Genomic DNA, 21,350 nt, shown 5'->3' with positions numbered 1-21,350 from the left:
AGCCGGTTGATAGCATAACGCAAGTTCAATCTGTCTTTCACTATAACCATTTTGACGAAACATAGCTTCAAGGTGGGGCAGCTCAGCTGGCAAAGTCTCAGAGTCGGAAATGACAAGTGCCCTTTGTACCAAGGTATGAAGTACCCCTTTACACCCAGCCGAATGGTGACAACTTTTAGCCTGTAAATACAAGTCGGTGTGAGTACGTTTCCTGTAAACTGTAAAACCAAACTGCCAAGAAAGGGAAGGAAACCATCCTCTTCCACCTCCATCGTAAAATGAATGTTCGGGTGGATAGAGTTCAGATGTTCTAAAAAGCCATTCAAATTCTTCCTACAATGAGGCCAAACAACAAAAGTAACATCAACATATCTGAAGAAAAAGACGGGTTTCAAAGGTGTCAACTCCAAAGCGTGTTCCTCGAAGTCTTCCATAAAGAAATTTGTGATCACAGGACACAACAGAATACCCATCGCAACTCCATCTGTCTGCTCATGATACTGGTCACTGAATAAAAAGTAAGTGGATGTCAACACATGCCGAAACAGATTAGTTAATTCAGCACCAAACCCAACCTCAATTAACCACAAAGAATCAGGCAGAGAAACACGAGTGGAGAGAGACTACATCAAAACTTACTAAAATATCAGAGTCATTCAACCGCAGTCCCTCCAAACGACATAAGAAATCAGCTGAGTTCCTGATATAATGTTCTCACCGACCAACTTGTGGACTCAACAGAGAAGCAAGATTTTTACTACACGTTATGTTGCAGCACTGATATTACTCGCTATAGGATGGAAAGGATCCCCTTCCTTGTGTACCTACGGAAGGCCATATAACCTAGGGGGAACAGCACTATAGGTGTTGAGACTCTTGATAGTGTCCTGCGACAAACCACTTTTCTTCAGGAGGCTGTTGGTCTTTCTCTCAACACTTTTTGTGGGCTCAGCATCGATTCTGCAATATGCTGAGTCAGATAATAAATCTTCTGTACATAATCTTGTTTGTTTAAAACGACGGCCGCACTGTACTTGCCCGCAGAATCAATACTGATCCCACACAGTGTTGAAAGAAAAACCAACAGCCTCCTGAAGAACAGTGGTTTGTCGCAGGACATTATCAAAGAGTCATAACACCTATAGTCCAATTACCCCTAGGTTATATGGTCTTTCGAAGATACACAAGGAAGTGTTTCCTTTCCATCCTATAGTGAGGAATATCGGCACTCCGTCATATCGTGTAGCCAAGCACCTTGCTTCTCTGTTGAGTCTACAAGTTGGTCGGTGTGTACATCATATCAGAAACTCAGCCGATTTTGCGTCGTTTGGAGGGACTGCAGTTGAGTGACTCTGATATTTTAGTAAGTTTTCATGTGGTCCCCCCTTCACTCGTGTTCCTCTCTCTGAGTCATTGCGATTAACTGAGGTTAGGTTTGGTGCTGAATTAACTAATCCCTTTCGGCACGTGTTGACATCCACTTACTTTTTATTCAATAACCAATATTACGAGCAGATAGATGTAGTTGCCTCCTGTGATTGCAAATTTCTTTATGGCAGACTTCGAGAAAAGTGTATTGGAATCGGCACGTTTCAAACCCGCCTGTTTCTTCAGATAAGTTGAAGGTACCTTTGTTGTTTGGCCTCGTGGTAGGGAGAATTTGTGCCTTTTTAGAACATCCGAACTCGATCCAACTGAACATTCGTTTTACGATGGAGGTGGAAGAGGATGGTTACCTTCCCTTTCTTGACATTTTGGTTAGGAGGAAGGATGATGGATCATTGGGACATGCTGTTTACAGGAAACATACTCACATCAACTTGTATTTGCAGGCTAATAGTTGTCACCATCTGCCTCAGCGTAAAGGGTTCGTCAAAATGGTTATAGTGAAAGACAGACTGAATGTGCATTGCGCTATCAACCAACTGTGCATTGGGTGACTGGTGATAATACTGAATTGACACGTAAGTCTACTGCCTTTTGCCTTACATAGGAAGCACTTCCAACAAGATTAGTCATATTTTACAGAAATACAACGTGAAATGTGTTGTCCGACCATCTAAAATTAGAGTGCTTTTAGGTTCTGTTAAGGACGATCTTGATTTGTGTAATACGGGTGTATATTGCATTCCTTATAGCTGTGGCATGGCATATATTGGCCAGACTATCATGACCGTGGAGGACTGATGTACTGAGCATAAACAGCACACATGATTACAGCAGCCAAGTAGATCTGCTATTGCCAAACATTTGGATACTGGTCACCCTATGTTAAGAGGGTCACTCCAAACGAAATGCACACTATTTTTAAAAAATACAGTTTTCATTCTGCATGTGTGAAAGTTTTACAGTGTGTAGATACAGCCTTCCCGCTGGTTTTCAAACTTAGTTCAACCTGTTCCCCTGAGTGGTGCCGTCACAGCATGTCTTCAAGATGGCTGCTACACTTGACATTTGTCAGAAGCAACGTGCTGTCATAGAAGTCCTGTGCTGTGATAACGAGACATTGGGAAACATCCACAAGAGGAGATGCTGCTGTCGATCGCAGTACAGTTAGTCAGTGGGCAAGCAGGTTACATGTTGAAAGCGGGCACGGCAATATTGAGGATTGTCCTCGCAGCGGCAGGCCTCGTATTGCACACATTCCAGACAATGTGCAGAGTTAACGAACTGGTGACTGCTGAGAGATGCATCACAGTGAACGAATTGTCACGCTACATTGGGATAGGGGAAGGAAGTGTTTGCAGAATACTGAAAGTGTTGGCGTTAACAAAAGGTTTGCGCCAGGTGGGTTCCCAGGATGCTGACAGTGGACCACAAAGAAACAAGAAAAATGTATATATGGTTCTCAGGCGAGACATCGGATGTCATAGTGAGAACTCCAAGTCTCGCCCAAGAATCATATATACAACATGTCCGTCGGGAACTCCTCAAGCAACACAACAAGAAAAATGTTTTGCAGCGAACTTTTGGAACAGTACAAGAATGGTGGAGATTAATTTCTTGGAAGAACTGTGACAGGTGATGAAACATGGCTCCACAATTTTTCACCTGAGACGAAGAGGCAATCAATGGAGTGGCATCATGCAAATTCACCCAAGGAAAAATAAATTCAAAACCACACCTTCTGCTGGAAAAGTTATGGCTACAGTGGTTTTTGATTCCAAAGGAATCTTGCTAGTGGAACCACCATAAATTCTGATGCATATGTGATGACACTGAAGAAACTTCAAGCTCGACTGAGTCGTGTTCAACCACATTGGCAAAAGCAGGATGTTTTGCTGTTGCACAACAATGCACGGCCACATGTTAGTCAAAAAACCATGGAAGCGATCACAAAACTCAGATGGACAACACTGAAACACCCGCCTTACAGTCCTGACCTGGCTCCGTGTGACTATCATCTCTTTGGGAAACTGAAAGACTCTCTTCGTGGAACGAGGTTTGAAGATGATGACTCCCTTGTGCACACTGCCAAACAGTGGCTCCAACTGGTTGGTCCAGAATTTTACCGTGCGCGTATACAGGCACTGGTTCAAAGATGGTGTAAGGCAGTTGAGAGGGATGGAAATTATGTGGAGAAATGAAAATATTGTTCCTAAAGGATGTATCTACACACTGTAAAACTTTCAAACATGTAGAATAAAAGATGGATATAAAAAAATAGCGTGCATTTCTTTTGGAGTGACACTCGTATATAACAATGCCAAGATATTGGAATGCACATCCAGATATTGGGACAGTGTTATTAAGGAGACAGTTGAGATTAAATTAGTGAGCAACCTTGTAAACAGTGATGGAGGTTTTTGTTTAATCTCTGCTTGGAATCCTGCTCTCTCCCTTGTCAAAAAAACAGAGGGACAGAATCAATGTTACCTCACCTGCTTGTTCGTAGTCTCACTATTGATATCTCTGACTCTGGTTGTCTTTGGTGGCGTTAGTGTTCAGTGTGTGTGTGTGTGTGTGTGTGTGTGTGTGTGTTTTTGTTATCTTCCCTGAATTACTCCCAGAACCGATGTTTTAAAGTTGCCTGTACATCGCCTGTCCGTTGCAGATTGTGCCTCAAAAACGGCGGGGTGTACTCCCACCAAAATATCGGCAGTTGCTGTAAATTTTACCTAGCTGAATTCCTGTAAGTTGTTTGTGTACTGTCATAGAAGGTGATTAGGCTACACACATTTCTCACGACTACACCACTTCAACCTTGCTACACTAATCCTTTCTTCCATGGTCACGTCCACTTGCTAGGAATGAATGGTTTTCCCTTCACCCTAAGCCCCAATAGTCACTGTTTCTCATTTGTGCTTTCTGACTATTGACTGATCAGATATAATAAACAGGAAAAGAACCATCTAAATATACAGTAAGCATTGTGCAGAAATCAAATACAGAGACTTGGAAAATAGCAGATACCAAGCACTGTCTCAGACACACATACAAAATTGTATTTGACAAGCAAGAGAGTAACTCCATGCTTAAAACTAACGCAATTTTGTCTTCAGTGAGAGCACTGAGATCAAATTATGCAACAGCAGCTCCATCCAAGCTGCAGCTATATCCTTAGCAACAAAACGGCATGGCAATATGATTCATGTGCATATTTCCCCTCCTCTCTTAACAGATGACTAAGTACAAGGGCAAATATATCTAGCTTTTTTTATATAATTTTTTAAATATTAACACTTGTCCTGGGAGAAGCTGTAAAGGCATGCAGTTAAAATATTCAGGGTAACAATACAAGAACATACACCATATGTGATGCAAAGAACTCTTTTTATATTTAAGCTTCAATCATCTTTCAGTTCTCAGTCACAGAAAAAGATAATCCAGTACTTAGCACCCACAGGATCATAGTTGTACTCAGTGTGTGCTGCCATTGAAAACCTACATAAAACAGTCTATAGTTGTATAAAAGTATAAAACTTAATAATCTGTAAATGCAAATAAATTTCAGTGCAAATTGAAAAGAAAATTCTTAGCAGTCACATAACATTATACATCAGTACTAATAAGAAACCACTGCTTTAATAAACATTATATACATCTTTGTTTTCAACAGTAACTTATACAAGTATGATACAATAACTTCATTTACATCAGGCATGCTAATAAATAAATATAAATATTATTATACAGTCAATGAGCAACAATATATATATATACAAAAATTTTGACTCACCCAAATTCTTGAAGGAATATAATAAAATTAAAGACTATGAAAAGTAGAAGTTTTGGTACAATTTACAGTATTACGCCAGATTTTTAAAATAAAATCTAGACACTTAAAGCATTATTTCCTCTTTGAGTAGTTGCCTACTGACATCACAATTTATGTATATACATCAAATTCCAAATTACACTGACGATAAATTTTACACGTTGTGAAATATACCTCCATAAAAAAAGCATACTATAGTATCATTATAATTTTAAGTAGAATACTGTAAATCACAAATAAATGTCATCCAAAGTTTAAACAAAAGATTTCTGAATTGTTACAACAGTTCTGAACTCACATGTCATGTTTAACAAATACGATGTGATAAATTCAAAAACTGTTAACTTCTTAGTCCTTTATAGAAATAGGAACCAAATCAAAAAGTTTTATTATAAAATTTCCATTTTCATTACATGCAGAATCAATAGTGGTAACAGAATTACTTCAATGAGGTATAGAAGGCCTTCTGTAAAAACGGCTAAAAGTGAAAAGTTGTATGGAGGCAACATTGTCTTTTTCAAGAACAGTCAGGTTCTTGTGGAGAAGCTGATGGAGTGCTACAGGCTCTCATCACTGTCAATTACACGAGGAGTTTCAAATTCTGCTCCCTCCTGCGAAGAAGACTCATGGACAGGAGCTGAGCTACCTTCGCTAGGAAAATCCTCACCAACTGAAACAATTTAAGCACACTTTAGAAAAAGCACTAGCTCTTGTCTAGCCCATTAAAAATTACTTTGCGAGCATTTACTGGGCAATATCTTACTTGCCTCATTCTTGAAAGTAAAGGTAAGTTTTTTTGTAAGCCTGCAAGTACAATGGACTAATAAATTATCAGTCCATTTTTATTTCTTTTAACTGTCTCAGCACTAGTCACATGCAAAACAAAATCCATCATAACTCAAATATCAGTGATTGACACTTTTACAATGCTGTTGGCAGTGAGATCTATTTTCTATTTCATGTACTACTGAAGGATACAAGAACCAGCACTAGGTCAAAAACAAGTAGATTAAAAAAAATTAAGAAAATGATAGGCAAATTTTTAATGTAAGGATTCAGTGATCTCCCTTAGAACTGCAATGAACACAGATTTCATGAGCCATGTCCCATAATAATAATAATAATAATAATAATAATAATAATAATAATAATAATAATAAAACCATCAACAACAACTCTGTGGATTCATTAATAATATACAGTCAACAGACTGCATATGCTTTGCATATAAAAAAAGACCCCCTTATATTACTCTATAAACAATTTTCACTTTTCTATGCATTGTTTATTGTCCCGTTTGCACATGCTCTTCAACTGTACGAAATTATTATTGTGCATTCATCTGAATTTTTGCTTTTCACAATTTTGAGACAAAATCATGGTTACAGGTAGGGTGATTAAGATCTTTCAAGTCTGCTGCAAGTGAATGGACTACATTTCTTTAGTGATGTACTGGAGTGTTGATGTCATGAAAGTACAGATTGTTGACGCTTTTGAACAATCTGTTTTAAACACCCATGCACTGGTGCCATACATTGTTCCACATACCATTTCAAAGTTTTCTGAAGTTTTCCCGCCAGACTGAATACTACTATCATTTTTTGGGTGAGCACTCAGGATATTTTTAATTCACATTTCAATATTTCAGCTGACAATCTTTTAGCCATTCTCAAGCCTGGTCACTTGAAAGTCTTCAAATCGCTTCACACACTGTAGATTAAATGTGATAATTATGGATGGATGAAGACTTAGAATATATCAATGTATGGTCTACAGCCTTTCTATTGTATGTGCGAAATCTCTCTTCCAAAATAGCACGAATAATGAAGAAACAAAGTGGATGTGAATTTCCTTCCACCAACCAAGATGACAGTTCTTCTGGGACCTGCGAAGGGCGATGCACTTTTACAAGAGGCGAATGAATACAAAATTCATTTTAAGTTTGGTACAAGTTACATAGGACAAACAATACGCACTTCGAAAGAGTGTTGAACTGAACACCACCAATACATTCGCCTTCTTCAGCAACTTTGCAGTCACACCACTAAAGGTTCCTACGGAGGACATTATAACGAATGTGGAGACAGGAATCCGTTTGCTATCATCGCATTCCGCGAATGAAATCAGGACTGAAACAGCCGGAATATTAAGCAGAGCGAAACCACCTACCAGCAATTTGTCTCAACCGGAAAGGAGGGCACAAGAGCATTATTGTACTTTCAGCTGATAAAGGAAATGCTACAGCTTTGCTGAACACCGAAGATTATCACAAGGATATTAGTGACCTTTTGGATCCCACTACGTATAAAAAGCTTCAGAAGGATCCTACAACCAAAATTTTGAGAAATATCAATCAACTGGTAAAACAATCTTCTCTTTCTTTGGATGATAAAATACAACTCTGCAAAACGGAAGCTTATCCACCCAGACTATATGGACTCCCAAAGGTACATAAACCATAGGTCCCGTTGAGACCGATTGTGACTGCCATAGGATCTCTAACACAAGAGGTGGCCAGATATCTCGCCTGCTTGCTGCAACCATACATTGGCAGAACGGACAGTTACATTAAAAACAAGGCGCATTTTATTGAAAAAATGAGGGAGATTAATGTCAGCCCAACTGATATTCTTGTGAGCTTTCATGTAGTGTCATTGTTTACCATGGTGCTTGTAAACGAAGCTATTTCATATATAGCAGATATTTTTCCGACTGACATAGTGGCTTTATTTAAACACTGCCTGACGACAACTTATTTCCTGTACAACAACAAGTTTTACGAACAGATCGATGGGGTGGCGATGGGAAGCCCTCTCAGCCCAGCTGTTGCCAATTTATTTATGGAGATCTTCGAACAGCGAGTGCTGCAGACTGCCAGTAAAAAGCCAGCAAAATGGTACCGCTATGCTGATGACACATTTGTAGTGTGGACTCATGGTGAAAAGGAGCTGGATGTCTTCTTGGTGCATCTGAACAGTATTAACCTGAAGATACAGTTTACGTAGGGGAAAAAGAGCAATGGTCAACTCAATTCCCTGGATGTGTCGGCAATTAAACGGGTGAATGGGACGCTGGGCCACAAGGTATATAGAAAGACCACTCACACGGATCAATACCTCCACAAGGAATCAAACCATCATCCTGGGAGGGGGGGGGGGGGGGGGGGGCGGTGTCCACGGACGGTATCGGGAAAGTTCTGGCCAAGTATGGGATAGAAACAATCTTCAGACCCACCAAGAAGATCAAGGAATATTTAAGGACTGCAAAAGATGCCCAACACCCCCTAGCAACACCTAGGGTATACAAAATTCCATGCAGCTGTGGACAAGTATACAGGGTTATTACAAATGATTGAAGCGATTTCACAGCTCTACAATAACTTTATTATTTGAGATATTTCCACAATGCTTTGCACACACATACAAAAACTCAAAAAGTTATTTTAGGCATTCACAAATGTTCGAGCCCGCATCTCGTGGTCGTGCGGTAGCGTTCTCGCTTCCCACGCCCGGGTTCCCGGGTTCGATTCCCGGCGAGGTCAGGGATTTTCTCTGCCTCGTGATGGCTGGGTGTTGTGTGCTGTCCTTAGGTTAGTTAGGTTTAAGTAGTTCTAAGGTCTAGGGGACTGATGACCATAGATGTTAAGTCCCATAGTGCTCAGAGCCATTTGAACAAATGTTCGATATGTGCTCCTTTAGCGATTCGGCAGACATCAAGCCGATAATCAAGTTCCTCCCACACTCGGCGCAGCATGTCCCCATCAATGAGTTCGAAAGCATTGTTGATGCGAGCTTGCAGTTCTGGCACGTTTCTTGGTAGAGGAGGTTTAAACACTGAATCTTTCACATAACCCCACAAAAAGAAATCGCATGGGGTTAAGTCGGGAGAGCATGGAGGCCATGACATGAATTGCTGATCATGATCTCCACCACGACCGATCCATCGGTTTTCCAATCTCCTGTTTAAGAATTGCCGAACATCATGATGGAAGTGCGGTGGAGCACCATCCTGTTGAAAGATGAAGTCGGCGCTGTCGGTCTCCAGTTGTGGCATGTGCCAATTTTCCAGTATGTCCAGATACACGTGTCCTGTAACGTTTTTTTCGCAGAAGAAAAATGGGCCGTAAACTTTAAACCGTGAGGCATCCAGAAGCTTTAAACTGCGCATACCATCGCCGAATGGAGTTAGCAGTTGGTGGATCTTTGTTGAACTTCGTCCTGAAGTGTCGTTGCACTGTTATGACTGACTGATGCGAGTGCATTTCAAGCACGACATATGCTTTCTCGGCTCCTGTCGCCATTTTGTCTCACTGCGCTCTCGAGCACTCTGGCGGCAGAAACCTGAAGTGCGGCTTCATCCGAACAAAACTTTATGAGTTTTTCTACGTATCTGTAGTGTGTCGTGACCATATGTCAATGAATGGAGCTACAGTGAATTTATGAAATCGCTTCAATCATTTGTAATAGCCCTGTATATTGGAACAATGAAAAGAAGCGTGAACACCCGCTTAGCTGAATATGAAAGAAACTGTCACTTAGGACACATCAAAAAACTGGCCGTAACTGAGAAAGTTTTTCAAGATGGGAACCACGAAATTAAATTTAATGATACAAGTGTTGTAGCACGAACATCCGATTATCATGCTTGCATGTATAGAAAAGCAATAGAGATTCACGAACACCATAACAATTTTAATAGAAAAGTAAAGTTAGACAAAATATAATTGTCAACGTTGTGCCAGCAGAATGACAATCGATTACTCTTAATCAAGAATGACGATGCCTTGCAAAGATAGGCATACCGTTGGCATCACGTGACGAATGGTGGTGCCCTGTATGCGCTCTATAAATGCGAGAGTACCTGGAGCCTCAGTGACAGCAGCCGGATGACCTCAGAAGCTGTCTTCCGCAGATGGAGACGAAACGTTAGGTGGAAATTTTATACATCGACCACAGCCTCTCAGCCAGGAAGTTTTAACTGAAGACAACACCAGCCGTGAAAGCCTACATTTTTTGATAATGGGACAGTTAAGATACTGGCTACAGCCTCATCTCACTGGGATTCAGTGGTCAAAGAAGATGTGGAAATAAAATTAGCAGACAACCTGCTGTAGCGAGATGAAGGTTTTCCAGCTCAACAAATCCTGGAAATCCCTCATTTCATGTCTACACTCTCAAAGGAAATTTTCTAAGTCTTCTGCCATCCATAATAATCATTACACTTCATATGCACTGTGGATTCACTGATTCTGTGCTCGTTTTACTTTACTCTTAGACACATTAAATTTAATCTATGACTGATGCTCTTGCTACCAATAGTGTTATCTCTGACACACGTGTGTTCACTCCACAGTATGTAAAGTGACCTAAAAACTTGGAAGTGACTCACCCACAGAATGGCTGAAAGGTTTTATATTAGACCTCTAGTTACAAACACCTGATCTTTTAAGACTGTTGGTTGATTGATTTGGCAGGAGGGGACCAAACAGCGAGGCCATCAAATTAGGGAAGGATGTTGGCTGTGCCCTTTCAAAGGAACCATCCCAGCATTTGCCTGAAGTGATTTAGGGAAATCAGGGAAACCTATATCAGAATGGCCAGATGTGTGTTTGAAACATCCCCCTCCCAAATGAGAGTCCAGTGTGATAACCACTGCACCACCTCGCTCGGTTTTTAAAGAGTGTCACCAATGAGAGAAAAATTAGCGACCATAACACCACTACAGGAACAATGGTCAGCAATGACAAAAAGGTCATCAAGAAAGCTAGTACAATGTTTATTACAAACTCTTAAGAGAACCACAACCAACTTATTTAAAGGATGAACTGACAATGTGTAGTTTAGATATGTTAAAAGCTGAAATTCTGTGATGAAAGACATAACCTGCAACCTGGATGAGTATGATACAAGTAAAGTATAAAAGATGACAAAAGACCCACCCTGGTTTAGTGACACCACTCAAAGATATTGTGAAAAGAGGGACCAATATACACAGTATTACCAAAATAGACAAGAATTTAATTGTACTTATCAAACCAGTAGCAGTACGGCATTCCGCCACTAGATGTCTTAAGGTACATATCTTAGGTACTGCAGCACAAAGCTGCATCATCTTTGGCACATGCAGTTGAGAGTTGTTGAGGTGCATATGTCAGGACATGTCTCAGTGCTTCTGCAAGCTGTGAAATGGATAACACAAAGAAGCAACAGATTTGCACCTAATTCTATTTCAAGTAGAAGAAAAGTGCAGCTGAAACCCAGCATGTGCTGACAGAGACATTTAGTGAGAGTGAACTGAGTCAAGAAAGAGCATTTGGGTGGTTCAAGGAGGGCCGAGAATCTGTAGATGATGACAGACATTCTGGTTGACCTTCAACATGCACAACACCGGAAATGATCATGAAACTGTGTGACTTGATTCATAATGACTGAAGGCATACAATTTACGGTGTTTGTAACAGGCCTGGCCAGTCGTATGGTACGTGTCAACAAATTCTAGCTGATGAACTGAACATTAGGCGAATTGCAAAAATGTTTGCCCCTTGCTTACTTAGCATCGACCAATGAAACCTCAGGATTCAGATTTACACTGAGCTGCAACAAAGAGTTTGAGTGTGTCCAAAATTCAGAGTCAAAACAAGTGATGATATTTGGATCTACAGTTATAACAATGAAATAAGGCAGCATTCATCACAACGGAAAATGCCATCTTCCCCAGGCCGAATATAGCTCGAGAAGTTTAAGTGATGTGAAACTGATGCATAATGAGTTTGTTCCACCTGGTCAGACTGTCAAAGGCACAAACGGCTAGAGTTTTGGGAAAAGAAAGACTGGTTTGTGCGCCATAACAGTACACCCATCACTTGTTGTGAAGGAATTCCTGGCCAGAAGCAACATGACAACAGTCCCACAGCCTCCATACTCACCAGATCTAATTCCGTGTGACTTCAACCTGTTCCTGAAGATGAAAATTGCACTGAAAGGACGACATTTTGACTCAATTGAGGACATCCAAGGGGAATCACAACGGGTCCTAAAGACCATTCACCCCCAGGACTTCCTGGAGTGCTTCTAAAAATGGGAAGAATGCTGGGATCATTATCTACATGACCTAGGAACAGATTGCCGGGATACATATTTATCGAGAGTCTCTTGTGCAGCAAACTGTTTCCTGTGATGAGAAAAGAGTGCAATTCTCTTCTATTTACAGGAAGGGTAAAAGATTAGAGACACAGAACTGCAGACCAATATTGCTGATGTGTGTATACTGCAGGACCCTAGAGCATATCCTAGGCTCAAACATTCTGATGTTCCTGGAGGCAAACAAGCTTCTCTGAAAGAATCAGCAAGGATTCATTAAAAAGAAGAAGAAGAAGAAGAAGAAGAAGAAGAAGAAAAACTTCCCATGTGAGACAGATTTACTCACACATACCTTGCAATCAACAGATGAAGGTGAAGAGATAGAGTCCATCTTCTTAGATTTATGACAGACTGTATTGCAATGCCAATTATTAATCGAGCTATGATTGTACAGAGTACCTTCACAATTATGGTGTTTGCTTGATGCCCTGCTAGAATCATTGCAGGTTAGTATAGCCCATACTAAAGTATAACAGAAATGCTAAGGTAACATAAATGAGAATCTTTGGAAGAAAGACGACACAGTTCTTGTGTAACCCTGTTTGGTAAATTTACAGAATCCGTATTCGAAGACTGGGCAATTGTTGTGCTGCAACCAACATATATCTCATGCAGTGATCACATGATTACGAGAGAGAGAGAGAGAGAGAGAGAGATTATAGCGTGTTGAGCAGCACATATGCACATGTAATAGAAAAGAAAATCAGTAACATTATTATGATGTATCCTCAACCGTGCACTGTGGAGTTGCTTGCTCAGTATATTTATAGATGTATATAGAGACTATACATTAAAAAATCACTAATTGGAAGCCATATTTCACATCACACAATGCCCCTCAGTTCTTGACAAACCAACATTTTCAGACCGCAGAACTTGCACCTTAACGTTCAACCAAACGTTTCACTTTTTAATGTTGTATGAATAATATTTGGAACAATCTAATACGGAAGCCAACACTTGTAACTCGTAAGAGAATTATTCACACTGTGAGGTAAAGCACTACATTAAAGACAATATGTCATTTATTCCCCTATGAAGGAATGTTGGACCCAGAACGACACAGCATTCTTACCTTAATGTTCTTTAAGGGGACCGCACTAAAAGAAATAATCAAATTTCGGTTTTCATCATATTTCGATAGACCAAGGTTTTATTTAAGTACTCTGAAAAGGATTTTGCTGAAAAAAATTCTTTTGAGCATCTAAAGAGCATTTTCCTACCACGTGTGTTTATGTGCCATGCCCACTTTTCTGCATATATTTTAGATCTTTACATCCCCTACATTGCACGTTAGGGATTTTTTTTTTTTACTGCCGAATGTGTTGGCTATCCTTGGAATGCGACAGTCGGTATTCTTTTGTTTCTGATGTTTGTAAACAATATGCTTTCACACACACAGTTTTGTTCAAGTGTGATTGCGAATAGTTGTTATACTTACATTTGCAGTGCTTGTTTACGTGTGTTTTGTTGTGTTTATTGAAGATGACAAAACGTAAAGGCATTTTCAAGAAACGGCAATTTAGAGGAAACAAGTTTAGAAAGCTTTCTGTACAAGAGGTTATGTCGCCTGGCAACAATGTTTCTAATCATAATTCTTCAACAAGTGGACCATCAAAGAAGCTCTCACCATTTCAAGAGAGTTACAACAAATTTACTGTAAGTGACAAAGGGTGCAGTAACATTATTATAAATTTGAGAATATTATCAGATGTAATTTCTAAATTTGTACAATGTAGACAGTGTGGTGAGTCACAGAGTGTGAAAACTTGTGAGAGTGCCAGTGGGAGAAAAGGCCTAGTAATTGGTTTGGATTTACAGAATGAGATTTTCACTCTGCAGCGGAGTGTGCGCTGATATGAAACTTCCTGGCAGATTACACTGTGTTCGCAGGAGAGCTTCTGTTAAGTTTGGAAGGTAGGAGACGAGGTACTGGCAGAAGTAAAACTGTGAGTACCGGGCGTGAGTCGTGCTTCGGTAGCTCAGTTGGTAGAGCACTTGCCCGCGAAAGGCAAACGTCCCGAGTTCGAGTCTCGGTCGGGCACACAGTTTTAATCTGCCAGGAAGTTTCATATCAGCGCACACTCCGCTGCAGAGTGAAAATCTCATTCTGGAAACCTCCCCCAGGCTGTGGCTAAGCCTTGTCTCCGCAATATCCTTTCTTTCAGGAGTGCTAGTTCTGCAAGGTTCGCAGGAGAGCTTCTGTTAAGTTTGGAAGGTAGGAGACGAGGTACTGGCAGAAGTAAAACTGTGAGTACCGGGCGTGAGTCGTGCTTCGGTAGCTCAGTTGGTAGAGCACTTGCCCGCGAAAGGCAAAGGTCCCGAGTTCGAGTCTCGGTCGGGCACACAGTTTTAATCTGCCAGGAAGTTTCATATCAGCGCACACTCCGCTGCAGAGTGAAAATCTCATTCTGGAAACCTCCCCCAGGCTGTGGCTAAGCCATGTCTCCGCAATATCCTTTCTTTCAGGAGTGCTAGTTCTGCAAGGTTCGCAGGAGAGCTTCTGTTAAGTTTGGAAGGTAGGAGACGAGGTACTGGCAGAAGTAGAACTGTGAGTACCGGGCGTGAGTCGTGCTTCGGTAGCTCAGTTGGTAGAGCACTTGCCCGCGAAAGGCAAAGGTCCCGAGTTCGAGTCTCGGTCGGGCACACAGTTTTAATCTGCCAGGAAGTTTCATATCAGCGCACACTCCGCTGCAGAGTGAAAATCTCATTCTGGAAACCTCCCCCAGGCTGTGGCTAAGCCATGTCTCCGCAATATCCTTTCTTTCAGGAGTGCTAGTTCTGCAAGGTTCGCAGGAGAGCTTCTGTTAAGTTTGGAAGGTAGGAGACGAGGTACTGGCAGAAGTAGAACTGTGAGTACCGGGCGTGAGTCGTGCTTCGGTAGCTCAGTTGGTAGAGCACTTGCCCGCGAAAGGCAAAGGTCCCGAGTTCGAGTCTCGGTCGGGCACACAGTTTTAATCTGCCAGGAAGTTTCATATCAGCGCACACTCCGCTGCAGAGTGAAAATCTCATTCTGGAAACCTCCCCCAGGCTGTGGCTAAGCCATGTCTCCGCAATATCCTTTCTTTCAGGAGTGCTAGTTCTGCAAGGTTCGCAGGAGAGCTGGAAGGTAGGAGACGAGGTACTGGCAGAAGTAGAGCTGTGAGTACCGGGCGTGAGTCGTGCTTCGGTAGCTCAGTTGGTAGAGCACTTGCCCGCGAAAGGCAAAGGTCCCGAGTTCGAGTCTCGGTCGGGCACACAGTTTTAATCTGCCAGGAAGTTTCATATCAGCGCACACTCCGCTGCAGAGTGAAAATCTCATTCTGGAAACCTCCCCCAGGCTGTTGCTAAGCCATGTCTCCGCAATATCCTTTCTTTCAGAAGTGCTAGTTCTGAAAGGTTCGCAGGAGAGCTTCTGTTAAGTTTGGAAGGTAGGAGACGAGGTACTGGCAGAAGTAAAAGTGTGAGTACCGGGCGTGAGTCGTGCTTCGGTAGCTCAGTTGGTAGAGCACTTGCCCGCGAAAGGCAAAGGTCCCGAGTTCGAGTCTCGGTCGGGCGCTTTGGATTTAATTTGCACTAAATGCTCAGCTGTGATTTCATTTACGAGTTCTTCAAAACCAGATCCAAGTGGCCTTTATCAAATCAATACTAGATTAGTTTATGCCTTACGATCCATTGGCAAGGGCATGGCTGCAGGGAGAACATTTCGTTCAGTGATGAATTTACATCAACCACCAAATAAATTTGAAAAACTGACTGCAATATTAAAGAAAGCTGTATGTGAGGTCAGTGAGGAAAGCATGAAATTGGCTGCTACGAAAGCAGTAGAAGAAAATGATGGTTGTTTGGATATTGCACTTGATGGAAGTTGGCAGAAGAGAGGAGATACTTCTCTGAATGGAATAGTGACTGCCATATGTGTAGACACCGGTATAGTGTCAGATGTAGAGATAATGTCTAAATATTGTAAATGTTGTAAAGGCAATGAAAATAAAGAACACAACTGTGTGGCTAATTTTAGAGGAACAAGTGTTGGTATGAAAGTTCATGGAGTACAACAAATATTTCATCGCTCCGTAGAAACAAGAGGTGTACGGTACACCAAATATTTGGGTGATGGTGACAGTAAGGCATGTAACAATGTGGTGAACTCTAAGCCATATGGAGATGCCATTATTAGCAAAATAGAATGTTTAGGCCATGTTCGAAACGTTTGGGAACAAGGCTGAGACAACTAACTGTTTATATGAGGAAAAAAATTAGAAGATGGAAAATTGTTGACTGGACAGGGTCGGTTAACTAAAACTGAAATAGAAAACATGCAGGTATACTATGGGCAGGCAATTAGGAGAAATAAGAAAATCTGGAGGCAATGAAGAGACATGTTTGGGCCATAAGTCCTCTACTGATGATAAGCTGTGTCGTGGATTGTGTCCATCAGAAGAAAATTCGTGGTGCAAATACAATAGGGTTCAGGCAACTGGAGAATCTTATTCTCACCAGCATTTTCTTCCTGCAATTAAACCTATTTTCAGAGACTTGGCTCATCCTGACCTTCTAAGGAAATGTCTGCATGGGCAGATACAGAACCCAAATGAATGTTTCAATAGCATATTTTGGAACCGCCTTCCTAAAACTGTATTTGTAGGCATGCACACAATGAAACTAAGAGTTCATGATGCTGTTATTACTTTCAATTTTGGTAATATTGGAAAGTGTTGGGTACTGAAAGAGCTGGGAATTAATCCTGGTGAAAATATGACCACTGGGCTGCAACATTGCGATAAAATGAGGATAGCTGATGCAGACAGGTCTGCATCTAATACGGCCAAGAAAGCAAGACAAACATCCAGGAAGGTGAAAAAGAAGGAGGAAGACCTGCTAGAGGCCCAAGAATGGTCATCATATGCAGCAGGACAGTTTTAATTAACCGTAAGTAACAAATTTCAAAAGTTCTTTTTCTTTAAAGTCACATTTCCCACAAACTAAAATTTTCAGTACATATGCCCCATTATATCAGAAACTATCACAGATAAATAAATGAAATTTTCAGAGACTCTGTGTGACATAAAAAGCCACCCCTGGTACTACATTCATTAATATTCCCCCATTAGGAAGCCCACAAAAAAATATTTTCTGCAAAAAAACCTTGATATTTTTTGTTAATAAATTTAAAAAAGTATTTCTTAAAAACTATAAAATGGATAAAGTAGATTTTAGTGCAGTTGACTATTAGCACCCCATGTAACATACAGTAAAAATATTAAGGTCCTGCATCAAATAGTTTTTTTTTTTTTTTTTTTTTTCCAGAACTTGGTCAAATCCTTGCCTAAATTAACATGGGTTAGATAGGCAGGTTGGGGTCCTCTTAAATTGCATCTGCAGTTAAAGTTAAGGATTAATGGGTTTCAAGCTACATAACAGTAATCAGTCTTGTTCCCTTTTATAACAACAATCTCTTCTTTGGTTAATGGTAGAAATTAATTTTATTGAGCATTTCCTTGAAATTGAAGTTACCTGTCTCTCAATATCTACACCATCTGAATACACAATAACCTTGTTGAGAACATTTGATGTTTAACACATTATTATGCAAATAATGTAGTCAACTTTAAGGATAATTCCACTTAGTATTTAATCAATGCCACAACACTTCTATCATATTGTAGGTTAGCAGAGGAAATAGACTATCACTGACATGGATAGACAAGATGCCAAAACCTTTTGGGGGGGGGGGGGGGGGGGCACTGAAACTCGTGGAGTACCACTTTTTTAGGCCAAAGATCTGCAATTGAATGAAATTGAGCTTAATGATAAGCACAGACAGGTAGGTACTAGAGATATTAAAATATCACAAGATTCTCATCAAAGCACAGCGAAACGTAATGTTAAGATACACTGAAGTACCAATGAAACTGGTATAGGTATGTGTATTCAAATACAGAGATATAAAAATCAGCCAGAACATGGCACTGCAGTCAGCAACACCTATATAAGACAAAAAGTGTCTGGCACCGTTGTTAGAATAGTTACTGCTGCTACAATGGCAGGTTTTCAAGATTTAACTGAGTTTGAACATGGTGTTATAGTCAGCGCATGAGTGATGGGACAGCGTCTTTGTTCAATGTGAAAAAGTGCGACCCTTTTGTAAACTGCTGCAGATTTCAATGTTGGGTCCTCAACAAGTATCAGTGTGCAAACCATTCAATGAAACAAAATCGATATGGGCTTTCGGAACCAAAGGCCCACTTGTGAATCCTTGTTGACTGCATGACACCAAGTTTTACGCCTCGCCTGGGCCCGTCAACACTGACATTGGGCTGTTGATGACTGGAAACATGTTGCCTCGTCGGACGAGTCTCGTTTCACATTGTAACAAGCAGATGGACATGTACAAGTACGGAGACAACCTCATGAATCCATGGGGCCCGCATGTCAGCAAGGGACTGTTTAAGCTGGTGGAGGCTTTGTAATGGTGTTGGGCAAGTGCAATTGGAGTGATATGGGACTCTGACAGGTGACACATAGGATGCTTACATATCTGATGACCTGCATCCATTGTCCATTCTGATGGACTTGTGCAATTCCAGCAGGAGAATGCGGCACCCCACACATCCAAAATTGCTACAGTGGCTCCAGGAACACTCTTCTGAGTTTAAACACTTCTGCTGGCAAGACTCCCAAGACACGAACATTACTGAGTAAATCTGGAATGTCTTGCAACATGCTGTTCAGAAGAGATCTCCATGCCCTCATTCTCTTACAGATTTACGGACAGCCCTGCAGGATTCATGGCATCAGTTCCCTCCAGCATTACTTCAGAAATTAATCGAGTCCATGCCACGTCATGTTGTGGCACTTTTGCATCCGCACAGGGGCCCTACACAATATTAAGCAGGTGTAACAGTTTCTTTGGCTCTTCAGTGTATTGCATGAGAACATTAGGGGATTATAAAACAAAGTAAATGAGCTTCCTGTTTGTTTAGAAGATTTAGAAACTGAGGGTGGAACAGATGTACCATGCCTTTCTGAACATGCTATAGTTACAAATGTATAAAAGGTAAATGTAGGTGGATATAAGCTTTCAGCACACGGAAGTGAAGACACAATGGAGAGGAGGAGGAGTTGCCATATATATGTCAAAATCTATCATACTGTGAAAACTTCAGAAACTAAAAAAAATTGTGTACAGCAATATACAGAAGCATGTGCATGTGAGCTTAAACTAAGTAATGGTACTTTAATAATTGTAGCTGTGTATAGGTCCCCATTGGGAAATTTTCAGCAGTCTTTTAAAACTCGGATTCTTTGCTGTGCTATTTGTCAGATAAGAGGGAAGCAAATTATTGTTTGTAGGGATATCAATGTAGATTTTCTGAAAGAGTCCAATAGAAAGCTTATCTTTAAGTACTATTTGGTTCTTTCAATTCGATGCCAGTTATTGGTTTTTCTACTCAGGTAGTTCAGTAAAGCAGCACACTGATAGAAAATGTTTATATACCAAGATAACTTTCATCAAATGAAAGCTTTTCCTATTAAGAACAGTCTTTCTGATCATGATGCACAGCTGGTTACAGTATCTGACAATTCCATACAGTAATGCAAACCAGTCCTCCAAAATAGTGAATTTAATTGGCAATTTAACAACTGCGTACATGGAACCTGATGCTAATTTAAAACAATACCTTTGTGAGTATATCTGAAAACAGTTTCCCAAAGAAAACAGTGAAAAACAATTGTAAGAAACCATCTAAAAACCCATGGCTTACTAAAGGGATAAAAATGTCTTGTAAACAGAAAGGGAAATGCATCTTCTAGCTAGAAGTAATGATCCAGAAATAGTCAAATATTATAAAAGCTACTGCACTGTATTAAAAAAAGTTATTAAAAGACCAGAAGTATGTGCATTATGTGTGAGTTAGCATATCTGATAATAAAATTAAAACAATTTGGAATATTGTTAAGAGGGAAACAGGGCAACCGAGAGTACAGGAAGAATGTATTTCTATCAAACTCAATGAAAAGTTTAACAAAAAGTTATAACCAGAAAATATTTTTAATAATCATTTTTTGAGTGTTGTAGAGAAAATAGGGTCCAGCTATTCATTAGAAAATGAAAGACTGTATATGGAAGAGGCAATACCTATGCAGTTTGATAAAACTCAAATTCAACCTACGACTCCTACTGATATTAGGAAAATAATAAATTCACTCAAAAGTAAAAGCTCATGTGGAATTGATGGCATTTCCAACTCAGTACTAAAAGCTTGTTCCCAACAGGTAAGTAGGATCCTCAGCCACATATGCAGCAGCTCACTGAAACGGCCATTTTCAGATACACTGGAATATGCTACTGTTAGACCATTGAAAGAGAAAAAAAAGGAGACAGCTCTGACGCTAACAACTACCGCCCAATCTAACTTCTGACAGCTGTATCCAAAATTTTTGAAAAGGTGGAAATTTTAATTTGCCGGATATAGAGATTCAAAAGTTCGTAACAGGTGGCAGGGACAAAGAATCCAGTGAATTTTTTTTTTTTAAGTGCTTTATCTGAAAACTACCTTGAGCAGCTAAACAGAGAACCGACTCGTGGCGATAACATATTAGACCTTCTGGTGACAAACAGACCTGAACTATTTGAAACAGTTAACGCAGAACAGCCAATCAGCGATCATAAAGCGGTTACTGCATCGATGATTTCAGCCGTAAATATAAATATTAAAAAAGGTAGGAAGATTTTTCTGTTTAGCAAAAGTGACAAAAAGCAGATTTCAGAGTACTCAACACAAACGTTTTGTCTCAAGTACAGATAGTGTTGAGGATCAGTGGACAAAGTTCAAAACCATCGTACAATATGCATTAGATGAGTATGTGCCAAGCAAGATTGTAAGAGATGGAAAAGAGCCACTGTGGTACAACAACAGAGTTAGAAAACTGCTGCGGAAACAAAGGGAACTTCACAGCAAACATAAACATAGCCAAAGCCTTGCAGACAAACTAAAATTACGTGAAGT

At 40.4% G+C, this 21,350-nt stretch overlaps 1 protein-coding gene across 1 annotated transcript in view; it reads right to left on the bottom strand.

The window, feature by feature from the left end:
* Positions 1 to 4,754: 4,754 nt before the first annotated feature.
* Positions 4,755 to 21,350, bottom strand: part of LOC124789376 (cell division cycle protein 27 homolog) — a 236,177-nt gene continuing 219,581 nt past the window's right edge. The window contains exon 15 of the mRNA XM_047256709.1: positions 4,755 to 5,888. Within this exon, the coding sequence (XP_047112665.1) occupies positions 5,776 to 5,888 (113 nt within the window). The 3' untranslated portion in view covers positions 4,755 to 5,775. The remainder of the gene's footprint in view (positions 5,889 to 21,350) is intronic.

Source organism: Schistocerca piceifrons, chromosome 3 (assembly GCF_021461385.2).
Source record: "Schistocerca piceifrons isolate TAMUIC-IGC-003096 chromosome 3, iqSchPice1.1, whole genome shotgun sequence".
Lineage (NCBI taxonomy): Eukaryota > Metazoa > Arthropoda > Insecta > Orthoptera > Acrididae > Schistocerca > Schistocerca piceifrons.
The sequence above is the reverse complement of the archived record's forward strand: the minus strand, read 5'-3'. Positions and strand labels throughout refer to the sequence as shown.